At 42.4% G+C, this 22,725-nt stretch overlaps 1 protein-coding gene across 3 annotated transcripts in view; it reads right to left on the bottom strand.

Annotated features, from left to right (window-relative positions):
* Window positions 1–1,261: 1,261 nt before the first annotated feature.
* Window positions 1,262–22,725, bottom strand: part of gulp1a (GULP PTB domain containing engulfment adaptor 1a) — a 65,643-nt gene continuing 44,179 nt past the window's right edge. The window contains exons 3-14 of one of the 3 annotated variants that reach the window (XM_062534162.1): window positions 20,213–20,292; window positions 13,468–13,529; window positions 11,401–11,472; window positions 8,465–8,563; window positions 8,218–8,355; window positions 7,913–8,029; window positions 7,685–7,771; window positions 7,295–7,519; window positions 6,779–6,911; window positions 3,653–3,747; window positions 2,875–2,885; window positions 1,262–2,509 (exon numbers count right to left, since the gene is read on the bottom strand). In XM_062534162.1, coding sequence (XP_062390146.1) covers window positions 2,488–2,509; window positions 2,875–2,885; window positions 3,653–3,747; window positions 6,779–6,911; window positions 7,295–7,519; window positions 7,685–7,771; window positions 7,913–8,029; window positions 8,218–8,355; window positions 8,465–8,563; window positions 11,401–11,472; window positions 13,468–13,529; window positions 20,213–20,240 — 1,089 coding nt within the window. In that variant the 5' untranslated portion in view covers window positions 20,241–20,292 and the 3' untranslated portion in view covers window positions 1,262–2,487. The remainder of the gene's footprint in view (window positions 2,510–2,874; window positions 2,886–3,652; window positions 3,748–6,778; window positions 6,912–7,294; window positions 7,520–7,684; window positions 7,772–7,912; window positions 8,030–8,217; window positions 8,356–8,464; window positions 8,564–11,400; window positions 11,473–13,467; window positions 13,530–20,212; window positions 20,293–22,725) is intronic. The other 2 variants (XM_062534161.1, XM_062534163.1) reach the window with 2 other exon arrangements.

Below are 22,725 nucleotides of genomic sequence, written 5' to 3'. Positions count from 1 at the left end.
CAATTGAGAATATTTAATTTACATTTTTTTCTGACTTGGTTATGAATTTTTGGGAAATTTTCTACATAAAATTCACATTATGATTTAAATGACTCACTATTCATTTAAACTTGAGTGATGATTTTTTTTAAGAACATGGTTATGAGATAGATAATATATTCCCTATTGAGTTGAAATATTCTTCATTATATTGGTAAATATATTGTATGTGGTTAGCTCTGCTGATCTTTGTATGAACCTGTGCAATATATTTTAGTGCTAGGAAGATGTGACTTTTTCAGTTGTTGAACTGTACTGCAATGTATACCTCTACCAGCAAGGGCATGACCTTGTCTGACTAATTGTTTAATGTTTTGTATCATAACTTATTTCAGCTCGGTGCTGATGGCTTTTCATAGGTGCATAGACTGTTAGCTTTAGATAAATTATTTGAAACAGTATCACGTAAAGCTATGCTTTTGACCGAAGTTATGATTAACCCCATGTTACAACTGGATGGCCTAAGTCCTGATAATGTAGGCAACTGAAAGAGTCACCAGAACCCATGGAAATGCACTTTGGGGGAAAAGACGTGATGGACTGCTGTCTTACCCAGCCAAGTGTTCTGCACTTGTGAATTGAGATGGCACAGCAGGAGGAGACCACGGCATCCAGGCAACCCTTACTCTGCATGTGGCATCTCAGCTATACAGAGAATGACTTCAGGGGTATAAACCCAAATAGCGAGAGACATAACATTGATCTTACGTTAAAATGCTTTGTACTAGATAAATAGCCTTTGTAAAAAACACTTCTGAATCTATTTCAAGGTAAATTACGAAAAGAGTTGTGATATGATAGTGTGTGTTTACATCCAAAGTTAACTAAAGACTGTAGCTTAAATTGTAACAGTTCAGTATCATTCATCATGTGAATATGAGATGGAAGAGTTGATAGCTGCAACTCCTTTGAAAAGAAAGGAAAAGTAGTCGACATGTAGCAAAATAACTACCCATTCATGTATATGTATTACCACAGTTTGACTTCAATAAATAACTTGTATTGTACAAAACACATGGTTTTATACTTCCTCACTCTGAGAGTAAAACCAACATGACTAGTCTCAGCTGTCCAGCTGCTCCTGGCATGATCCTTTCTGAATTCCTCCTCCATCTCCAGTAGGAGTACACATACAGTGAGAGAGGTGTTCATACAACAACAACCGGACATGGAGTATATAATATCAAAACACTGAAAATAAAGCTTCAAAAACACCATGGTGTATCATGTGATGTTATATTTAATGACTACAGGGGCAAAGTTTAAAATACTGCATACAAATTAAATGTAATCATGTAAACATATAGGTGTTAACATCAAAATATACTGACAAAGGCTTTTAAAAGTGCTTCCTTGTGCAAGTGGGTACTAAAACATAGTAAGGAATGAAATTCTGCTACCCAAGAGGATTTCAAAAAGTACATACTGGGCTAAATGGATAAAGAATACAAACAGATGGTTACATGTTCTATTAAAATATCTCAATGAATCCATTTTAGTCATGAAAATATGTTAAATCATACAAAATGTGTTAAACATGAAGCTCAGTTTGGCATTCCAGTAATATGTCAATAGCTACCCAATGATGCATCGTACTTCAACCCTATACAAATGTAAGGGACAACATCCCCCTCTAATGACGCAATTGTAAACTTCATAATACAACTTCAGGTCAATACTGATTTTGCCTTAGAACCCACATCCTTCCTGTCCTGCCAGAGAACACAATGAATTCTCAATATTACTGTAATGTATACTTCAATATGGGGACCAACATATTAATGTGGTCATGAAGGAACATTTCTGTATCTGTAGTTTTTAGTACAGTCCTTTATAACTTTACAGAGCTGCAGCCAGAACTGAGGAGTCATGCTAATGTTTCCTGTTTTCAGACTTCAACGATGTTATATTGCATTTATGAATCCCTACATGGCAATCACAAGCAGACTGTCAGGTACAAGTACAATGGAAATGTATGTGTGCAACAGAAGAGGTTTCTGAAATGACAACAAAGAACTAAAATATAATGACAGCTGGAAACATAATAAAATGTAATTGCCGGGACATGAGAATTCAGATATTAAGCTTTTTGATACAGCATGTACCATTGGACATACTATTTACATCCTTCAATGCCTGTACAAGGGGGTGTCAAAACTACTCTATTCTTTTTTTTAATAATTGTTATAAAAATAGTGTTTTAACTTATCAGACTTAAAATGTAGGTTCCATCACATTTCTCTCTTTTTCAAACATTTCTGTTTTTGTAAACCAAATTCTAATGCAAAGACATACAAATCTCAAGGTGAGAACATTGACATCTTGACTGTAGATTCAATTTTGGCACTTATTTAATAGAAACAGGAAACAGTATTTCACAAAAAGAGTCCTCTTGGCATCAGCAGCGACCGTCTAGTGGGTCTGGAGAAAAGACAGTGCCCTCTAGGGTTAGTCCCATTTTGAACCCCTCCTAAAAAGACAAAAAGAACACACAATTAGATATAAAATTAGCTATTTCCAGATTTAAAAAAACAATAAAGAAAGTTAAATACATTGATACATTGATACAAGTACATTGATTGAAGAACTCAAATCACTTTTTTACTAGGGCTTCTGGTTTTTCAGTGTGAAGTAATATTTACTGATACTGTATATAACTTTAGTGACACTGATAGCAATTGGAACTTTGAACCTTTTTTTTTACTATACTTGGGTAATACTTAAGTAATACTTGGAATGGATTGATGGAAACACTCTTTTTTCAGAAGAGGACTTGAAAAACTAGTGGCCCTAGCCAACCACAAGAAAAGCGTGAGGTTAGACAAATATACAAACCATCTCTGACGCTGCCAGCAGAAGCGAAAAAAGAAAGGGGAGTTAACAAGAAAAAAGGTTACAGAGATACAAATGTGAAAATAAAAAGAACAGCTAAAAGAGCAATACAACCGTTTATCATTCAGTGTTATTGAATAATGTGTTTTACTGAACAGTAAACAGGAATCAGCTAGTTCCAGTATTTTTTCATTTTCATTACACTTTTAGGCGTTACCTGAGTAGTAATAAATGAAGAAAATAAAGAGTTCAATAACTTTAAAAACATCAGAGAAAGAGAAACGTTGACGTTATAGTTTTTGGTTAGATTAAATCAGGGTCACACATGCACAGTAAAGACAGACCACTTCATCAAGTAATATCACTGCCAAATTACACAGAGTGATAATGGAATTTCACCGACTAACTCCCTCACTGTGAAGCAAAATATCATTATCATCACAGCTCTAGCGCGCTAGCCAACTACTCCCTGAATGGCAGCAAGATTACCTGACTGAGCTCCAGCCGTGCACACATACAGTACACACACACACACACACACACACACACACACACGGGCACGCATACCCACAAGCGCGCACACACATACACACACACACGCATGGCTGAGCTCGCGGGCTTCTGGGTGTGATCGATAGACATTAGAGAGACGGGCGGAGGGGGGGGAGCTGGCTGGGCGAGGGGGTCCACCTCTCCCAGTCACCGTGCCTACCGTCTGCTCCGGCAGCTGCCTCATATGCATGCGTCGCCATGTGCTAATAATTCACAGACATGCAGTCACCTGCATCTCGTCCAGCTTGGATTGGATGTCCGGAGGGAAGTCAGCGGCCCCACAGATGAACGGGTCAAAGGGTTCGGCGCCAAAAAGATCTGTCCCTATGTGTGAGATAGATAGAGAGAGAGAGAGGGAGGGAGAGAGAGAGAGAGAGAGAGAGAGAGGGAGGGAGGGAGGGAGAGAGAGAGATGTAGAGAGGTACTGTGCTGTGCTGGATTGTGGCGCAGTACAGGTGTCCTGTTTGGGGAGGTGTCTGGGACATGAGGGTAATGAATGGTGCTAAATGGGCAATTTATTTCTTTTTCGTTTCTGGAGTTCTTGGCAGAAAGTCTCTGGAAATGTGACCCTCAGGTGTGGTTTGGAGAGACACATTTGTTATGAAAACTCTCTCTCTCTCTCTCTCTCTCTCTCTCTCTCTCTCTCTCTCTCACACACACACACCTTAGACCAAAGTACTAGTATCAAAAAGTAGCATCCCTGTGAAATTCCACTTGTCCAGCTGTCGTCCAGTTAAGCAGTGAATCAAATGTCTCTCTATAAACCAATGAATCAGAGCTGCACCGTCCAGTCTCATTAGAGAAGGCATCAGTCTCAGCCATCACCATCTGGTGGCATCCATCTCCACGGAGTACCACTGCAGTGATGTTAGGCAGCGGGAATGCTGAGTGAGGCACAGTAAGTACGACCGACCGTTTCCAAAGGAGTCTGAAAAACCCTGTTTGTCTCAATAACATGGAGTTTGTGCTGTCTGAACGGCACAACCGCAAGAGATTTGGCAAGATGTGCCAGACATCTAGGGCCCGATTTTGCCGGTCGCGCAATGAGCTTTCGCCACTTGCGCAACCTTTAATTACTATTCTCTGCGAGCGCATCCTTCATTTGTCCAGCGCAAATGTACGTTCTCTAAATGGGAGATGATATTGCGCCCTAACGGGCGTGTCAGTGAAGAGAAGAGGTGTGGTCCGGCGCAAAGCTCGCCAGTCGCTAATATATGGATGAAGAAAGTAAGTGCGCCACTGACCAGGAAAAACCTAGTCGGAAATCACTCGCGCATAGCTGAAAGGCTATTATATGAGCGCATGAGGCTTGGGGATATGGAAGAGTGCACAGTGCGCACTTCTTTCATCAGCAGGAGCGCGCGCAGCCCGAATATAATTAAATAATATTTGTCCGTTTCTCGGTTTTAGGTTCGTGTATTGGTCAGCAAAAAGTAGCATACATAGCATAACAACATCCACATGCAATAATACAACAATAACGTCTAACAGTGACCTGCTCATTTAGACAACATTACACAGCCCTATGGCTAAGTTACCTTCAGTTAGTTTTGTTCTAGCATACCTTTAACGTCTGGCATTAAACAGCTGTAGTGTTCTGGCAACTGTCTACCTTGTTATTGCTCATCTGGAATAACTTCTCTAGCTGCCTCCATCCTCCATCCTTTCTGTTTTGTTTGTTTAAAGAACTTGCGATATCCATGATGAGTAGGAGTTAGTGAATTAGCTTCACATTGTGTGCTGATAGCGGAGTAAAAGAAAACAACACGTAGCCTAGTTGCGCGCCTGCGTGCGTAATCTCTCCTGTTCAGACGAAATGTGTGCGCGTGGATATAGCTATATAGCTCATTAAGTTAATTTTGATAACGTATTGACTGACTTTTTCTTAAAATAGAAGATTGTAAATAGCCTGATGGCAGGCAGCTAATGGGATGCTGTGCATATTGGGTGGGTACGGCATGGCATGCCAATTTGGTGTGAATACACACACACACACACATACACACAAGGGAAATGTAATAATGATAATGATCAATAGTGAGAACTAGCTTCTGACTACAGCTGCGGCTGCTGCGTTCATTCTGAAATAATCTATTTAAGTCATAAGCCCCGAGAGACCGTAAGCAAGTGCCTAAAACCCCCCTTAGCTGTTCTAAAATCAGTGTAGCCTAAACTATGGACTAGAGTGACTTATTGCTTTTCTAAAACGGTAACTATACGTCGATGTATTCACAGATAATCATTCTTCCGCCAATACATATTTCTTCCATAGGAATGGTTGCCATGCAACATCGACACGCAGCCACTTTAACTTTTGTGCAAGTTGTGGTAGTGCATTAACGAAATGCGGTCAAGGTGTATGTTTGTGTTGGATTTTATAACAGCATCGAACGCGATTCAGCCAATCATCATCAAGGACCGGAACTATCCGTGTTAGAAAATAATATTCACACATCATGTACATTATTTTCACAATTTCCCAGCATAAAAATTGGGAAGGCTTAGGAAGCCTCCATTACGCGCCGCCCATGCCTCACGCACGAGCAAGTCGGTCTCTTCTGGAGTAGACGTCCAGGTAACTCCGCCATGATAATACCAACAGACCATTGAACAATGCGCCAGGCTTTTAAAGGGAATGAGAGTGTGAAATCTAATTGGTTTATAGCATGCTACGCCCAAAAGACACCCACGACTAATTAACTAAATTAAGACAACCCCTTTTCACTTTGCGCTGAGCGCAATGTTCACTTTTCAAGCTGTCATTATAGCCTTTTGCGCTAGGACCGCCCCCAAAGAAACTAGGGCGAGTGACTTGCGACAATGCCCAGTTGATCCTGATAATAGAGCCCTTAGACTTTATTTTCCCTGCTGGCCCTGAGAGTTTTTTTGGAAGAAAACAAAGAGAAAGACGCCAGTCAGTTTATCACTAGACGGTTTACCGTAGTGTGCTCTGTGTGTTTATCTGTGCTTGACACAGTTATGCTAATATAGAATGTTTCAATTCTCTTGGTCAACCAAGTGTATCCAAGAAATTGTTCACGGGTAAGAAACAGAATTCTTAGTAGAAAGGACATTTTCTTGACAGGATGATCAGGGAGATACCAGTTCTGCTATTTAGAATCCACACATAACAAACTAACTGAAAACCCAGGTGTGAGTGAGTTACAGATGCAGCTCAAGAGGTGCTTAGCATCTCCAAAAAGCAAATAATTCTCATTCATTATGCTGATTACTACAGAACAGAAATGGCCCATCATCCATAATCATCCATTATGAGAATGCTGTGCTATGCTCTACAGTAAATCTGTTCTGGTAGCGGTAGCTCAAGACGTTGGCATGCAAGTCGGGGGCTTACGTGGGTCTGCTGGTTGTGCTGGGGGAGGGGGTGACGCTCCGTTACTCGCCGGTAATGGAACCAGTGGCTCCACAGCGGAGAAGGGAATCATGTCAAAAATGTCTGTGGATGGTTTTGTGGAGATGCTGCCCGCCTGCAGGGAACCAAGGACATTAGAGCAAGGTCAGAACGCCGCTCCCGAGCCTTCACACTATGCTATGCTCAGATCAACAACACACAATCATGCACACTCAGGCTGTGTGAAAGAACCACATTTTTATCTATCAAAACATTTATCATTGAGTGCAAGCTTAAGTACCCAAACGAAACAAACAACATCACCAAAAAAAAAAAAGGTTTTAAATGGAGAAGAAGTCACATGCAGTTGCTAATGCAGAAGATGGCAGGCTGGAGCGAAGCAGCAGCAGAAGAAAAAAAAGATAGAAGTGAGACAGCTGGCTGCTGAGCCCAAAGCACACCAGCCAAGATTGGAAAGAGAAGAGAAGGAAAGGTGTGTGCTTTTTTTTTTTTTTTTACGCGAGGCCGTGGGATACTGCATCCGTTGGGAGGCTTTGGAAGCGCAGGCTTAGCGGGAGGAGGGGTGAGGAGGCCCGTGGAGAAGTTGGACTCGGGAGAGCTCATAGGCGTGAGAGTGACAGAGGAGATCTCGAGACACGAGAAGGAGGTGAGATTGTGACACCAGAAGAGAGAGGAAGGCCTCTGCAGCATGTACGCTTCGTTAGCCGAGTTTAAGTGCAGCAGCTGTGGGAGAGATCACACGGAGGGGGAGTTCAGGAGGAAGAGAAATTGACAGCGCTAGTACTACTCAGGAAAGAAGAAAAAAAACAGCACAAGAGGTGCAAGAGAGAGAAAGAGAGAGAGAGAAAGAGATATCTGGGGGGGGGGATTTGGCAAGGAAGCTCATACAGGGGACACTTTGGAACTTCTCAACTGCTCATCTAAGTTCTGTAACTGCTTCTTCAACTCGGTATTTTCCGATTCGAGTTCCTGGATCTGTCGAAGACAAATCAGAGAAAATACTGTCAGTGAGTGGACATGTGTTAAATGTATCAAATCAAACGTCGCCACTGTAACAAAATACTTGAAGTATTCTAGGATCTGAGTGAACACGCTACATGTCCAAATAAGTCTTACTCTCTTCTGAAGGGTTCCTATCTGTTTCCGTGTCTCTACATCTTTTCCTCCTGACTCCAGAAACTTCTTGTAGGCCAAGTCAAAGGCTTGGCCAATAGTCAGAGTGATCTCCTCTGCCTAGGAAACAGGTTTAGGGAAACCTCAATGCACTGTGACATAGACATTGCACTTCACTGAACCACTGTACATATTTCCGGGGAAAAGAATGTTTCAAGCTTATCCGTGCAGTTTATAATGAACATTTTAATTCATCTTTAATTTCAGAAACTGATTGAAATAGAAGATAAGTGTCGAAAATATCTTACACATTTTTCACTGTCAAACACGTAGCAGAGGTGTTTATTTGATTCCGAGTCTTTGCAGATGAATGTAAATATCCTTTTGTCTGTTTTATCATCAGCACAGAAGGATATCCTGTGCAACTGGCAATTGTGCAGCACATCCTGCGAGTAGAAAACAGTCATTTATTTTAACGAAGAGGACACCTATATTTGTAAATATGATTTAGAGATATTACACCTGTAAGCAAATACACTTCATTGGTACACATACCTTTGTCTTAGGATCTAATATCTTTACTCCGTAAATTGATATTTGTAATTCCACCTTTGGAACCTTCTGGCCTTCTGATTTCTTGATGTGCCTTTGAAACTGCAAGGGGAGAAAAGAGACATCTTGTAGTACTGTAATACTGGGCAGCAGAGCTGTAACTGTCCCGAGGGGACTGTGGAACAGTTGTTTGTGTGACACACAGCTCTCAACCAGGCTTGATATGGACAGATGGTGGTTTATTACTCATTGTTTTAGTTGTAGTTTAACAACTACAACTGTTGTAGTTTAACAAAATCTCCCATGTCCAACTGTAGAGTGGCACCACTGGAGAAATAGGTTTTATACCCGTCAGTATCATACTCTTCTAAATACATGACTTGCTCCCCATTTCTGAGCATCTTGATTTGCAGAGCGAGATTTTGGCAGCTCCACCACTGTGAATCCACAGTAGTAAACTCTTTTGACTGGAGCTGTAAAGAAATCAGTTTTACTGCTATAGGCCTGTCCAACATTGGTGATGATTTTAGTGAAAACCAAGTTCTTGGCCAGTGTGTATCCTGCATTAGTTAGAGCGGTTGAGAACGCCACCTTAGGTTTCCCCGCAGCCTCCTTCTGTAAATCCTCTACTGCAGTCTCAGTGGAACCAGTCTGTTCTTCAATGCTGTCAGCTCTGACAGTTGTATTAAGTTCTCAGTGTTCAGGTCCACCACTTCTGCTTCAGCAGTGTCCATCTTTCTCTTCAACACGACCAACTCTGTCTCGTGTGCGGCATTTTCCCTGACCAGGTCCATCACTGTGGTCTTCACAGTGATCAGGTCTGTGTGCATGATGCATTTTCCATCTTGAGGTTCATCACTTCAGCCTCCATAGCGGTCTGGTCACGTGTGTTGTGCTGCAATGTCTTTCTGATTAGCTCTCTGTACTGCAGTTTCCTTCCCTGGATTCGCCACTTCAGTTTCACTAGCAGCCAGTCTGGTCTTCAAGGCTGCCAGTTCTGCCTCTTGTGCTACAGTACATTCAGGCTTTTCAGAGATTCCACTTGAGTCTCACTGTCCACCAGTCTTTCTTTCATAATGGTCAGTTCTCTGTCTTGTGCTACACTGACCATCTTCAAATGCCCAACCTCGGTATCCATTTTGTTTTTGGTGCTCAGCAGTTCACCATGAGTGAGGCTCAGAGCTGTCCTTCAGTCCATCATGGTTCCAAGCTTCTCCAGCACTTCTTGGTGTTCCCTGAGCTATGTGTAGATATTCACCTGCCTAGTGAGTGCAGCAGCAGCCCCAGTGCTCTGGCTCGCCGCACATGGAGAACAGCAGCACTGATGGTATGATGACAGCCCTCATCTCAAGAGCACTCGATCTCATACAGTAGCAGTAATTGTAGTAACAGCAGCAGCGGTAGGAGACTCAGTCTGTGGGCACTCTCTCTTTACCCTAGTCAGTGATGGCAGAAGACATGTCGTCGCTTTTTTGGGGTGAAATAAAGTCCAGGGACACTAATTAAATCAATATGATACGGTACTATTTCTCCGAGGCATATCTGTTTATTCAGTTATCAGTGTTCTGAGAAAATACAAACCTGTCGCCCAACTAGTAGGACAGGTGGTGTGTCATGACTTAGTTTTTAGCAGCCACTTATAGTATAAATAAAGAATAGTCTTTATTTGTTTTTGAGGATATGTCTCTCACTCAAATAGGAAAGGGAAAATATGTAAGAAGAAAGCTTTTTGTTATCTTACAGTAAGACAATTATATAAATGGATGATGAAAAGTCCACAAAAACTCACTACATTTACGCAAGATAGATTGTTTGATTTTACTTCAATAATAAAAATGTCTTCATGCCAGGCCTTTCCCTTTATTGCTTCCACCATCATTGGCAGGTATGCTAATCTTACACACATAAGCAATACATCCTCAGGAGACATGTCTAGTTGCCAGTGATATAGCCTATCCCATACATGCAAGGTGAAGTGGACCTAGTAGAGAAGGTGTGCTGAGTTTCAACACAGGAACATTCTGTCACATCAACTGATTATAATGCAGCGTTGATATATGTAAAACAACAAGCCATTCAATCTCTTTCAGTATATCCATGGCCATGGATTTAAACACGGATTAAAAACAAAACCCTGTAATATGAAACTCTATGGATCAGACAGGTACTGTGTGGGTGAAGGCATCAGTGTTCAGGTGGATGTAAAATGTACCCGTTCTGAATTGTGCCAAGGATTAGTTTTCTCTTGTATTACATACTACTGTATATATAGAGTTCAGATGCAAGACCCTCTAAATCCGTCCGACCATGTACATAACTGTTCATTTAAATGGCCATTTTTTTAAACCAGGCTCCAATAGGTTTTTGGTCACAACGAAGAGAGTGGTATTTAGCGGTTATTGAAGCTGAATTACAGTATTTGATTACTGTAACATATACAGTACGATGTATGGAGAGCATTCACTCACCATCATTATCTCATTTAGACGGAGGTATACATACTGTATGCACAAATGTACTCTTGACAGTGCAATATTGCATACGAGCTCTTTTGTATTTACAGTAATTCTCAGGCTGTAGGAATTCTCTACATGGTCTGTGTACTGTCAACCTTGTGTTTGATTTATGTGCGTGTGTGTGTGTGTGTGTGTGTGTGTGTGTGTATGAAATTGCAGAAGTGTGGGTGTTTTGCTTATTATGGTAAATGTGTCCTTGATAGAATACATATGACATGTCTTATATATTAATTTAGCTTAATTTGCTTTTTTCTAGTAATACTAATTTGAACAGTACCTGTGCCTGTGAGCCTGCTCTCTAGACGTCTGGAGATCAAACATTTAAATGAGTAAATACAAGTTGTTATGATCAGCCCTGACTTCAAGCATTAGGTTTCCAATTCCCCTTCTTGTGCATTACATGGTGCATTATAGATCACTTACCTTAAGCTTTCTGACTGCATCTCTCACAATCTCTGTGCCTTTAGGTTGCTCAACCTCTGTGTTGCCGAGGAACTACAGAAAACAAAATGAAATTCAGTCATTACTATTTGCAGCAAAAAGGTACAGGTAAAGGAGTCAATTGCTTCATGTTGTTTTGTCCAAGCCTAGCCAAAATTAAGCACAACATCACACCATGAATTACTGTAAACATTCTACAACAGAACATCCCAAATATGCCAAGTGCAATGCATAAATTCAATAGGTGGTTACCAATGTTACCCAAGAAACCTCTTCAATAATACCCAGTATTGACAAAAAGATTTATGAAATTCTACTAGTGTAGAGAAAACTTTTCCTACATCTGTTGAGAGGCATTTCAATGTACTTTCCCCCTAGTGAAATCTTCTGAGTGTGAACGGTGAGCGGAGAGTTAAGCACTACTGCCTGTATCCAACAGATGGAGCTATTAACCTTTGCCATGCCACCATGTGGTCGCGCGTCTGGCTGGCAACATGCTCTGGCTCTCCTTGCCTTTGCTTCAGGTCCTTGTGTTCTGGACATCTGTATCCCAAAGACCTCTGCAGCTACTCCGCAAAGCAACACTTTCACCTGCACTCTGTCTGCACACCGGGCATTACTGAGGTGATGTACTTTCATTTTAATTTAATATGGCTGAACTCTTTCTAATAGCACATCGAGACACTTCTCCAATGACACTGTGTGCTTGTTCAAAATACACCTCACCGTCCAAATGACTGTGAATGTCATTCAAGCTCCATACACTCACTTCCATTAGAAGTGAGATATTTAGCCCCAATCAGAAATGTTCATGGTCCTCTGGGCAACATCCCCTCTCCAGTTCTTTCCAGATAATATAAATAAGTTATTATGTGCTTTAATTTTGACATTGGCCTCATCCTCATTTAGACTTCTATTCGTTTTCAGCATACTGAAATAATTACTATGATCAATATACTAAAATACTTGATACATTTTGAATGCATCGCGTCACACTTGAACTCAAACACTTGAACCGAGTGAGTGTCCTGATGATTTCTTTTGGCCCTGTTTTATGACGGTGGCTGGCCGTGTTCAAGGGCGAGCGGTGGCGCCGAGGGAGCAGGAGTGAAGTGGCGATGACAGATACACAAGGTGAAGCGCCGCTCCTTTCCAATCACTGCACCGCACCCTGCTGGACTCTGAGGGGAAGGAGGAGGTTTTCGCCACATAAGCCCCGTCTGTGCTCATCCATCATCCGAACCCGCTGGCAAAGTACCATTCCTCAACCTTCCCGATAGCCACTTGCTCTGTCTGCCCTCCGCTCTCTCCCTCTCTCTCTCTCTCTCTGTCTTTGTGTCTCTCTCCCTGTTTAAGTAAGGAGTTGGAGATGCTTCAGCGACAGCTGATGGTTTTAACCCACACCTCCGATTTCCTTCTTCTTCATAGTTCAGTAAGACATCCCCCGAAAGCCCCGGGAAGGTGGAAGCTGACAAGCCTTCACCTCCGAACAGGAGCCCGGGCTTTTGTGAAGCGCCGCGGTGCAGAAAAGAAGTCTTACAGACAGTGAGTGAGGGAGTGAGTGAGTGAACAAGCAGGCCAGGGATTGCCTTTTGGATGTGTGTATTGTTGACTGCCAAAGGAGTAAGACAAAAACAAAGTCTGTTTGTGATGGTTCATGTTCTGCAGTCAAAATCTATTTGCATTGATCCGTCCATTCATGCTGTTTCTCTGTTTGCGTGTTCTCAACCCTTACAATGTTGTATTGAGTAGTTTTGAAAATAACACGTTGAAAAGCATTTGTTGTGTATGCTGTATGTGTTTGTACTAGACATCAGAAAGAGGCAATGTTGAAAACTGTCTATAGAGCACAGCAGCGAAAGCCCACTCCACGCATTGATTCAAAACAACTGCTCGTCAATAGTTGTTACCACGCTACCAGGTACAGCAATCATGCTGTTGTGGACATGCAATAGTCACATGTGCTCCTGCTGACTTAATACATAAACACTTGAGCTATCATTTACACATGAGATCATATGTTTTTATGGGGGTCGGCTCTTTACATACCTTGACATTGTACGCAATGAAGTGTTTGGCCAGAGCCTCAGGGGTATGCATCCATGATTTATCTGCAACATAAACAGGTCAACAGGTTGAGTGCAGAAGCAACAGTCATTTTCACTAAATTACACACAAGGATGCTGCATGTGTATGTGCATACAATTCCTGAATATTCACAGTGTCTGACACAACAGCACATATGCTACATTTGAACTGTTAAGGCACAGTATTTGTGTTCTGTTTGTGTATATAATTACAGAGTATGTAATACGGTATCCCTTGTGCTCCATCCCCTTGGCGCTCACAGAGCAAGATCACGGAATCAGCAACACTCGACGGGCCACTCCAGCTGACTGAGCCCAGAGGAAGTGGTGCTGGAGCACACTGATGTCTTATAGAGTGTTTAATAGGTGCGAACGATCACCGTTTGGATGCGCAGTGTCTTCATTGCACCTATTAAAACTCTCTTTAAGTTAATCGTGTGCTCTGGCTCTTCCTTTTGGGTTCAGTCATCTGAATCGGCCCACTGAGTGGCCGGCTAACTCCAGAATATTCACAGCGTCTGACACAGCCGATGCTACGTGACATATTCACTGTTGAGGCTAAATAGATCCCTCTCTTTTCTTAAGGAAGAAATAAATACCGCGTCTGATTTCGTTCAAACTGAGAGCAAAAAATGAGAGATAATGAAAAACACAGATGTGCCACTGAGAGTTGGTATTAGTCAGAATAAACATATCTCTAGCTCGCACATCACATCTCATGTGTTCCGTTTCTCTTTGTTTCGCTTGGCATGCCTGCTATCAAGACGTTTGGCTTCGTGAAGCATATTGTGTGTGTACAAAAGAAGAAAGCAAACAAGCCGACAGGACGTGCCTGCGCTTCAGACATTCAGACATGCTTCCTCTATTGAGGGAACGGGAGGCAGCTGTTGCCCAATGCATTTTTCAGTGACAACACAAGGCATCTGTGCACATTACAGTAGCGCTGAACAGGAGGATGATCCGCACACACAGACAACCAAGGTCTTAAAAGTAACACAGCTGGGCAAACAAAACAATATAAAGCCCAGATGGAAAACATATGCATAAAAAGCTATGAAACACCATATTGAAAATAGCAGTATAATTAAAAGGCACAAAAAAGGAGATGCGCTCCTGTTAAATATTGCCTGAGGAAAAGGTCAAGTTGCATCATGATAACTGATTTAATTGCATCATCGTAAAAAACTCAGCGCATGCTGTTTTCTTTTTTTTTCTCAGGCCAGGTGTCTTGACAGGTATTTCATTAAACATCTGCAATTCTGCAGCGGACACAATAATACTGATGAAGCAGCACTTAGGGCTGGCCAGCGCTGGGACTGCGGGCTGCGTCTGGACGCTGGGCACTGGCTAGCAACAGCTGGATGGATAGCGATACAGGGGGATGTAAATCTAACAAAGAACCTCATGAAAGACTGAATGAAAGAAATGAATCTCCCCCGGGGGACTCCTGGGGCGAAGGTTGATAGAGGGACGGCACCACCCTCCGCACCCCACCACCATCACCACCACCACCACCCCAATACACACACACACACACACACACACACACACACACACACACACACACACACACACACACACACATGCGCACACACACGTGTACCCCCTTCCCCCATCCTGAGGGACAGCTTGAGGGAACAGTAAATTCTAACTATGATAGATGAGCTGCAGGAGTCACCCCAGTCAGGCAGGCACTTGTGCACTTTTTCTTTGTGTCAGCAGACTGGGCTGATTAATAGAGGTGGCCACACCTCGTTTCCACCTTCACCGAAAAAAAACGGAAAAAAAGAGACAAGCCCTTCAAAAACAAGACGACACCTGAGGAGCTGAGCACTCGACCGCGAGGAAGGGGTGCGAACTCTGCAGGTGGGATCACAATGTGTCTCTTTTGCTCTGTCTCCTTCTTTGTCACACACTCACTCTATCTCTCTCTCTCTCTCTCTCTCTCTCGCGCACACACACACACACACACACACACACACACACACACACACACACACACACACACCTACACACACCATAGTGCTGACTGGGTCTGGGTCAGATCTGATGGTCAAAATGGTCAACTACTGTATGGCAGTATATTTTCTGTTACTGATATAGAAGCTAGAATCCATGCTGACTTGGTCACTCTATTTCCCGGAGTTTTCAAACCCACTCATCCATCCAAGTTGAAAAACATAAAAACATAAAACACCATTGGTCTGAAGTAAGCCAGGTTGATTTACAGTATTATACCCCGTAGTCCAATAGCAGACAGAGAAATGTTACACAATCAATACATAAATCAGTCGCTGAGACTGCAGTTGGAAAAAAAAGTGTAGAAAAAAAGAGACTAATTGGCAATGATAATGATTCATTAATGCCCCCCCCCCCACACACACACCCCATGTGGAAAACAGGTAATGTTTATAGGACAACAAGATTCGCTTGGAAAGCAGTCACTGACAACCTTGAACGTCTTGGAAAACAATAGCCAATTAATCTCCAATTTGGCGCGGGCCAGGAAACCCAGCGGATCGAACAGGTTCCTGCGGATTAACATTTAAGAGACCTCTGTCAATGTGCACAACCTTAAGTGCTTGATTCTAATTACACTCAATCGCCAGCAATTAATAGTGGTTCATTAGGTAAGAAAACCTCAGAGCTTTTTTTCCCCTCTTATTGCAAATGGATTGGTTCTGCAGATGAGCAGAGGGACTCTAATACTAGTGGATGTAAAAATTACAGACGATGAGGGGGAGAGAGAGAACCAGACAAGACAGGTCAGCTGGCCGCGCTGGCAAATGGCGAAAGCAGCTGTCTGGTTATTGACTGCATAAGGACAGCCAAGCTGTTATTGCACAAATAAAAATCAAAACAAATAAACAAAACGCTGAATGCATGAATGGCCACATGCACTCACTTGACAGTGCGCTGATGCTGACTCACTCTCCTATCTCTGGCCTGTCTTGACATTGACGAGGTCTGGAGGAGGACGACACATATTCCAGCCCACATCAATATCAGGTCAATATTAGGCCAGCCTCAGGTCAGCAATAAACTATATGATCTTGAAATAAGAAAAATGACAATTTCCTTTTCAATTGGTTACTTTTTTTAAGCATTGATGTTCTCATACATCAAATGAACCATTTCTGAAGAGTTTGAAACAAATATGGTAAATAATACTGATTGAGTGAATATGAGTTCATATAATTTTGGTTTCATGACCCCTACACAGAAAAATGCATTAGAGAAGACTGAGATAACGATAACACACACACACACACACACACACATACACACACACACACACACACACACACACACACACACACACCAAGAAAAACGCCATATAGGATTCTTAGATTCTGTCAAAAAAGAAGAAAGTCCTCCAGAAAAGTAGTAGTCGGTTCCATTCATACAATGCATGAGTCATTTCATATACAAGTACAACATTAGCATACCTATAGACCAACTCTCACAGGCTCTCACATAAGCCTATTTTATGTCCATCTCACCGGCCTGAGAGGGAGCAGACCGTTTAAAAATCATTTAAAATAAGAAATGGTGTGATAAAGATAATAATAGAATATTATTGGCAGATTTTTATCCTTTCAAAAATGTTGAACTGTCTTTCATTATGCCAGAATATAAGCAACTATGTATATAATGTATTCATGACTTTCCTTTAACTGGAAAACATTATATCTGATCTTATGTATATGGCAAAACATTATGCTGAGTGACCTGGAACCATATCCCATTCACCCTTTGGGAAATACCAGTGGACACCAGCCGCTGTTACAGTAATGTATCAGGATGACATTCAAACGTTGACCTTTGCAGAGAAAGGTTAACACAACGGAGGACTCATAACATAAAGTATGTTGAATTCAAGTAAAACATATACTACATGCTATGGCACTTGAAAAGGTGTCTAACACATTCACATAATGGAATCACTCCCCTGAGAGAGCAATGCAGTTGGTTGTCTTTTGTAGTGTCACTCAAAACTAACGAAATAAAAGAGTCCATAGCCTGAGTATCTAATTTTCCACTTGGCTGATTTTATATGTGGAGCTCTGAATGATATACAGGAGACATTATAGTGTCGCAGCGATGATACAAAAGATACACATCCAATACGCTGTCAACGGAGCAAACAAATCTGACCCATTATGACAAATGATTAAAGCTCTTATTAGCTTAAACTATCTGCACTGTCCTCGCACGACGCACGCTCAGGCCACCCACCACCACAGCTCCTCATTAAGAGCTCTGGCCATGCATCAGGCCGAGACCTGAACTAGTCCTCTGACGACAGCAGTGAAACATGAATTCAAGAACACGGTGACACAGCCAGAGAGAGAGAGAGAGAGAGAGAGAGAGAGAGAGAGAGAGAGAGAGAGAGAGAGAGAGAAAGAGAGAGAGAGAGAGAGAGAAAACGGAAACGCTGGGGCGCCAGAGCATCCAAATCACTGTGATTGCAAACTATTACTCACGGGGGGGACGGTAGTAGTAGAGGTGGTGGTGGTGATAGAGGGGGTTCTCTAGGAGCGAGGGGCTGGCATAGATTAAGACAGACATGAGAGGGCTCCGGTGAAGCATTAGAGAGAAAAATGATCAGGGCTCCTCGACACTCTGCCTCACCCACACAAGATTAGGCAGTCCTGAGAGTCGGGCCAGCCCAGCATCCATATGATTAAATAAAACTGCCTGGCCATATTAGATCATCACTGAGTGGCAGGGAGGATTAGGACGGTCACATAAAACCTCCACCGCTACGCTCCACAGCTACTGGGAGCTACGACCGAGAGGACTCATTTCCATCCTTAACAAAGTACAGTGTACATATTTACACACCACGATGAGCAGTTTTTCCATCTTTTAAAACATCTTCTACTTTGTGAGGGTAATTCTAAACCCCACTTTATCTGCAGAATGCCACGGTAATTAGCTGATATAGAAGGTCAGTTGGGAATCTCCGTATGTGGTCCAGGCTTTGATTTCGCCATGCTCTAATCACAAACAATGCTCCCATTTAGTGGTGGGTAATTGGATGCACATATTTGGGGACGAGAAAGATTCTGGACCCAATTACTTCTTTGTCATCACATACACACACAGGCAGCGCTTGTGTGTCTGGTCCTTGCAGATAAGGGGATCAGCTAGATCACTTGCGAACAAGTGCACATTGGACTTGTTGAGCCACAGGCACATTCAATAACCTGTTGTCAGCAAAAAGATCAACATGATCTCCGTGCAAACACCTATTATGTCCTGTTTTTGATGAGTCTGACAGTATCGCTCAGCATAGCGAGATTTCATCACACCACAAAGCTGATTCGCATCACAAATCACTGCTTACATAGAAAATGGGGACAACTAAAGCTGACAGATACATTTGAGATACCGTCCATAGTTTTCGACGCTCAACGCATAAGCTTAGATCTCTGTGCCTCAACTGGCAAATATTCGCCATTGAACTGTGAGGCCTCTTCAAATGCGTAGCAATAAAAGCCATGTCTGAGGATTCTGCCCCTAGTAATGTGGGGACTGCAAAAACAAGATAACTAGGGCTAGCAACTGCCTCGGCTAAACACTGTTCTTGTCTGACCGCGCAACGCTCATTATCAGCGGCAAAAACAATGACCACTAATGAATGCCTGGCCCTGGGAAGAAAAAGGAGGCGTGTTCCACCCCTTTGCTGAAATGTCAGTTGTGCACATGAAGGGCTTGCATGGACCTTTGTCCCTGGAGTGAAAGGGTTTAAAGCCTTCTTTATGCCAGATGGCTGGATGCGCCTTTGTAGTTTCCTCCGCCGTCCAACAACACTGGCCTGTGTGCACGTATTAAGCCCTTTGAAAGAGCACATCGGGCCACATCGGTGCAAGGCGGGCGGTGGTGGCTGTGCCGAGCCGGCCCGGGCCCGGGTAGTGTCCTCTGAATACAGTACGGTTTTTATCTGCTAGAATGACATAACAGTCTATTAGCCGAAACGTCCCTGAGCACACTGATTCATGGAGGCAGCAACGCGCGACTGAAGAAAAAAAAAAGTATTCCCTTTGGCTTCATTAGTATGCCAATCTCAACAGCGGAAAACGACAACAGCCGAGATATCCCTGATAAGATTACTCATCTGAAAAACAACGGATAGCAACTCTGATCCAACAACAGAGACACACGTTTCCCTTGCTTGATCACTGTGTTTGTCCTTTCAGTGCCAGGCAAGCCAGACGGGAAATCTTAGCGCAGAAACACACCCATTTGGTGGCATTGGGGAAAGCGGCGTTCTCCAAGAGGGACTTGACGGGGGGGGGGTGAGGGTGTGGAGGTGGGGGAGTTATCACATCGAGAATCCATTAATTCACTTGGGAGCGAGCTGAAGAGACAGCCGGTGGTAAATATGTCAGGTGAGAAGAAGAGCAAATGAACCCCAGGAGCCCAGCGTCCTGCCCGCTGGAGGCCATCGACAGGCGGCCGAGAGAGAGAGAGAGGCAGTCAGCGCTGCGAGGGGGCAGGAGCCACGTCTGAAACGCTTGTTAGAAGGCTGAATCTGGCACCTCCACCAAGACTGGAATCACATTATAGGAGAGAGAGAGAGAGAGAGAGAGAGGGGGATGGAGGGAGAGAGGGGGAAAGAGTGGGAGAAGGAGAGAGGGGGAAAGAGTGGCAACTGAGACAAGGTCACAGACAGAGATGGCCACGCCGCTGCTGCTCACCTCTTTTCCTGTTAAATGCTCGGTTCATGCTGGAGCAAGACCTGTCTGCGCTTTCCCTCCCAGAACGTTACCACTTCCACCTGGATACAGAGAGAGAGAGGGAGAGGGAGAGAAAGAAAGACAGAAAGAAAGAAAGAAAGAATGACAGAAAAGAAAAGAAAATATGTCAGAACATGTTAGCGTTTCCAAACTTTCTTAGGGCTTAGGGAGAGTGCTTAGGGAAGTGTTCTTCAAAGAAATCATCTTCTGGGACAGTGAGCTAATTACTAGTGACATTAAAGTACTCTGATGGGTTCTGAGGAGTTCAGTCCAAAGAAATCATAAAACCATCTCTCAAACGAGATTTATTAATCTCCAAAAAGAATCAAAGAATACAGAAGTAAAAAATAGCTTAAACTGAGTTAAAACCCACAGAAGCTTATTTCCCATGATAGGGTCAGGTGGGCAGGAGCTGAGGGCATTCTAGGATGTCCACCTGGACACAGCTTGCCACAGAGCATCTCCATCACTCCCACAGCCACGTCTTCATATATAAATCATGTCAGAATGGGGAACCATGACAACGACTGACACATCCATCATGTACAATGGCATGCTGTGGCTGACCCGCTATATTACTTTGTGTTGTTGTAGAGACCTCAAGTTCCTGACTGAGCAGAAAAAAAGAAAATACTGCAATTCAAGCCAGTGTCACAACATGGTGCAGCCAAGGTACTACAGTATATCTATTTGACCTTGTGGTGAGACAGCAATACATGCATTTCACGAACCTTACATTTTAGCTGGAAATTGATGAGTTAGGTTTCAGATGCACTTTCCTTTCCTAATAAATCTTACTACTGGATGAACAAATATAGCTGGTCAGCTATTTGGGGAGATGTCTTTTTTATAAAAAAAAAGATAATGAACTTCAAATACATTCATACCTGTGGGAAGCTTTCTGCAATTTATTAAATTATACTAGCGGTAGAGCTGGACTGAAGTACTTTGAACAATGCATGCTGAGTAGGTGTGCATCACAATGTCATTGTCTGTGTCTGTTCAGATTTGAAAGTGGTTTTAGTTGTGGATTAGGAATGTGAGAATTATTTGCACGCAAACTACAAGTACCAACATAATTTGCTATGCAAGCTAGGGCTACTCTCTAAAAAATCTCCAATCTATTACACTCAACACCATCCCCAATGAAAACAGTGAAACACAGTCATTTTCTATTTTTCAACACAAATTGACATGAGAGAGAGGAAAATTTTTTTTTAACAAACACTCAACCACCACAGGCACCACAGGTAGCCTATGAATCATTACCAACTAGGGACCATTGAGAATTACTAAGGCTTATTTTCCTCCATCAGAACAGGCACGGAATGGTGCATACCTCTTTGCAATGGACAATTCTGGAATTTTACAGACCACATGAGATTCCTTCCTATCCTTCTGGAAAAATAATATGCATTTTTAAAATGTGCCAACCTTACAACAGAGAACTGACTTTCTGTGAGTCTGTCTAAGAAGAGTATGTGGCTTGGAAAGTGTTTTTGTGCAAAATGGAATGCAAGCTGAATGCATCTGAATATGTGGGGATAGTGCTGTTGCTTTATCTGAAGTTTTTGTCAAAATTGCTCAGCAGGGTATTGGGCATGCTCAGTCACTTGCCAACTACCTCTACAGAATTTAACATAGTTTTAAAACTAGGTTTGGTCACTGAGAATGACTGATGTATTTTTCATCACAGTCATAAAAAAAACACAAAAGATTTTCAACTGTAGCTTTGAATACACAGCATACAGAAAGATATAGGCTTATATAAACCAAAGCAACAAAATCATTGCCTTAGAATTGACATTTTTCTTGAGCTATTGACATATTCTCATTCTGTGACAACTTCATAAAGTGAGGTGGGGTGTGTTTCTTCTTTGTATGCAATTTTGGAGGCTATATTAAGAGAATTGTTACACTTTCATCAGTATAACTCTATGGAATTCTGCATTTATTGAAGCTGAACTACTCAGAACGGAGGTACAACCTTACAATTCCAAGGCGAAAGAATGTCGATGATATCCAAAGTACCAACAGAGCTGGAAAGTAATGATACGACACAGAGGTGTGTAAAACCTAGCTCATATCATCAATAGTTCAAAAATATATTATACAACATTATAAACCATAAGGTCCTGAATGGTTCAATTATAATATTTTACCATTTAATTTAATTTGGATAACTGAGGTTCCAATCAGGGTATTTGACGCACTGTCAATTATAGAAATGATGACAAAGCTTCTTTTTTTTTGGAAATGCAATTTTCAGAAACTCATTTTCTGACATAATTCAAGCCATTGGGAGATGGGCTGCTGCTTGGGTACTGGTGGGTACAAATGGGTCTATCAATCATTTTACTCTTTGTTCCTTTAATAGAAATTCAGCTGATGCCAAGGAGACAGAGAAAGCTGTGGAGAACCAAAGGCCATAGAAACATCTGAGCTCATCGACACCGCCTTTGGCAATAACAACT

The sequence above is a fragment of the Sardina pilchardus genome, chromosome 4 (genome assembly GCF_963854185.1).
Source record: "Sardina pilchardus chromosome 4, fSarPil1.1, whole genome shotgun sequence".
Classification (NCBI taxonomy): domain Eukaryota; kingdom Metazoa; phylum Chordata; class Actinopteri; order Clupeiformes; family Clupeidae; genus Sardina; species Sardina pilchardus.
The sequence above is the reverse complement of the archived record's forward strand: the minus strand, read 5'-3'. Positions and strand labels throughout refer to the sequence as shown.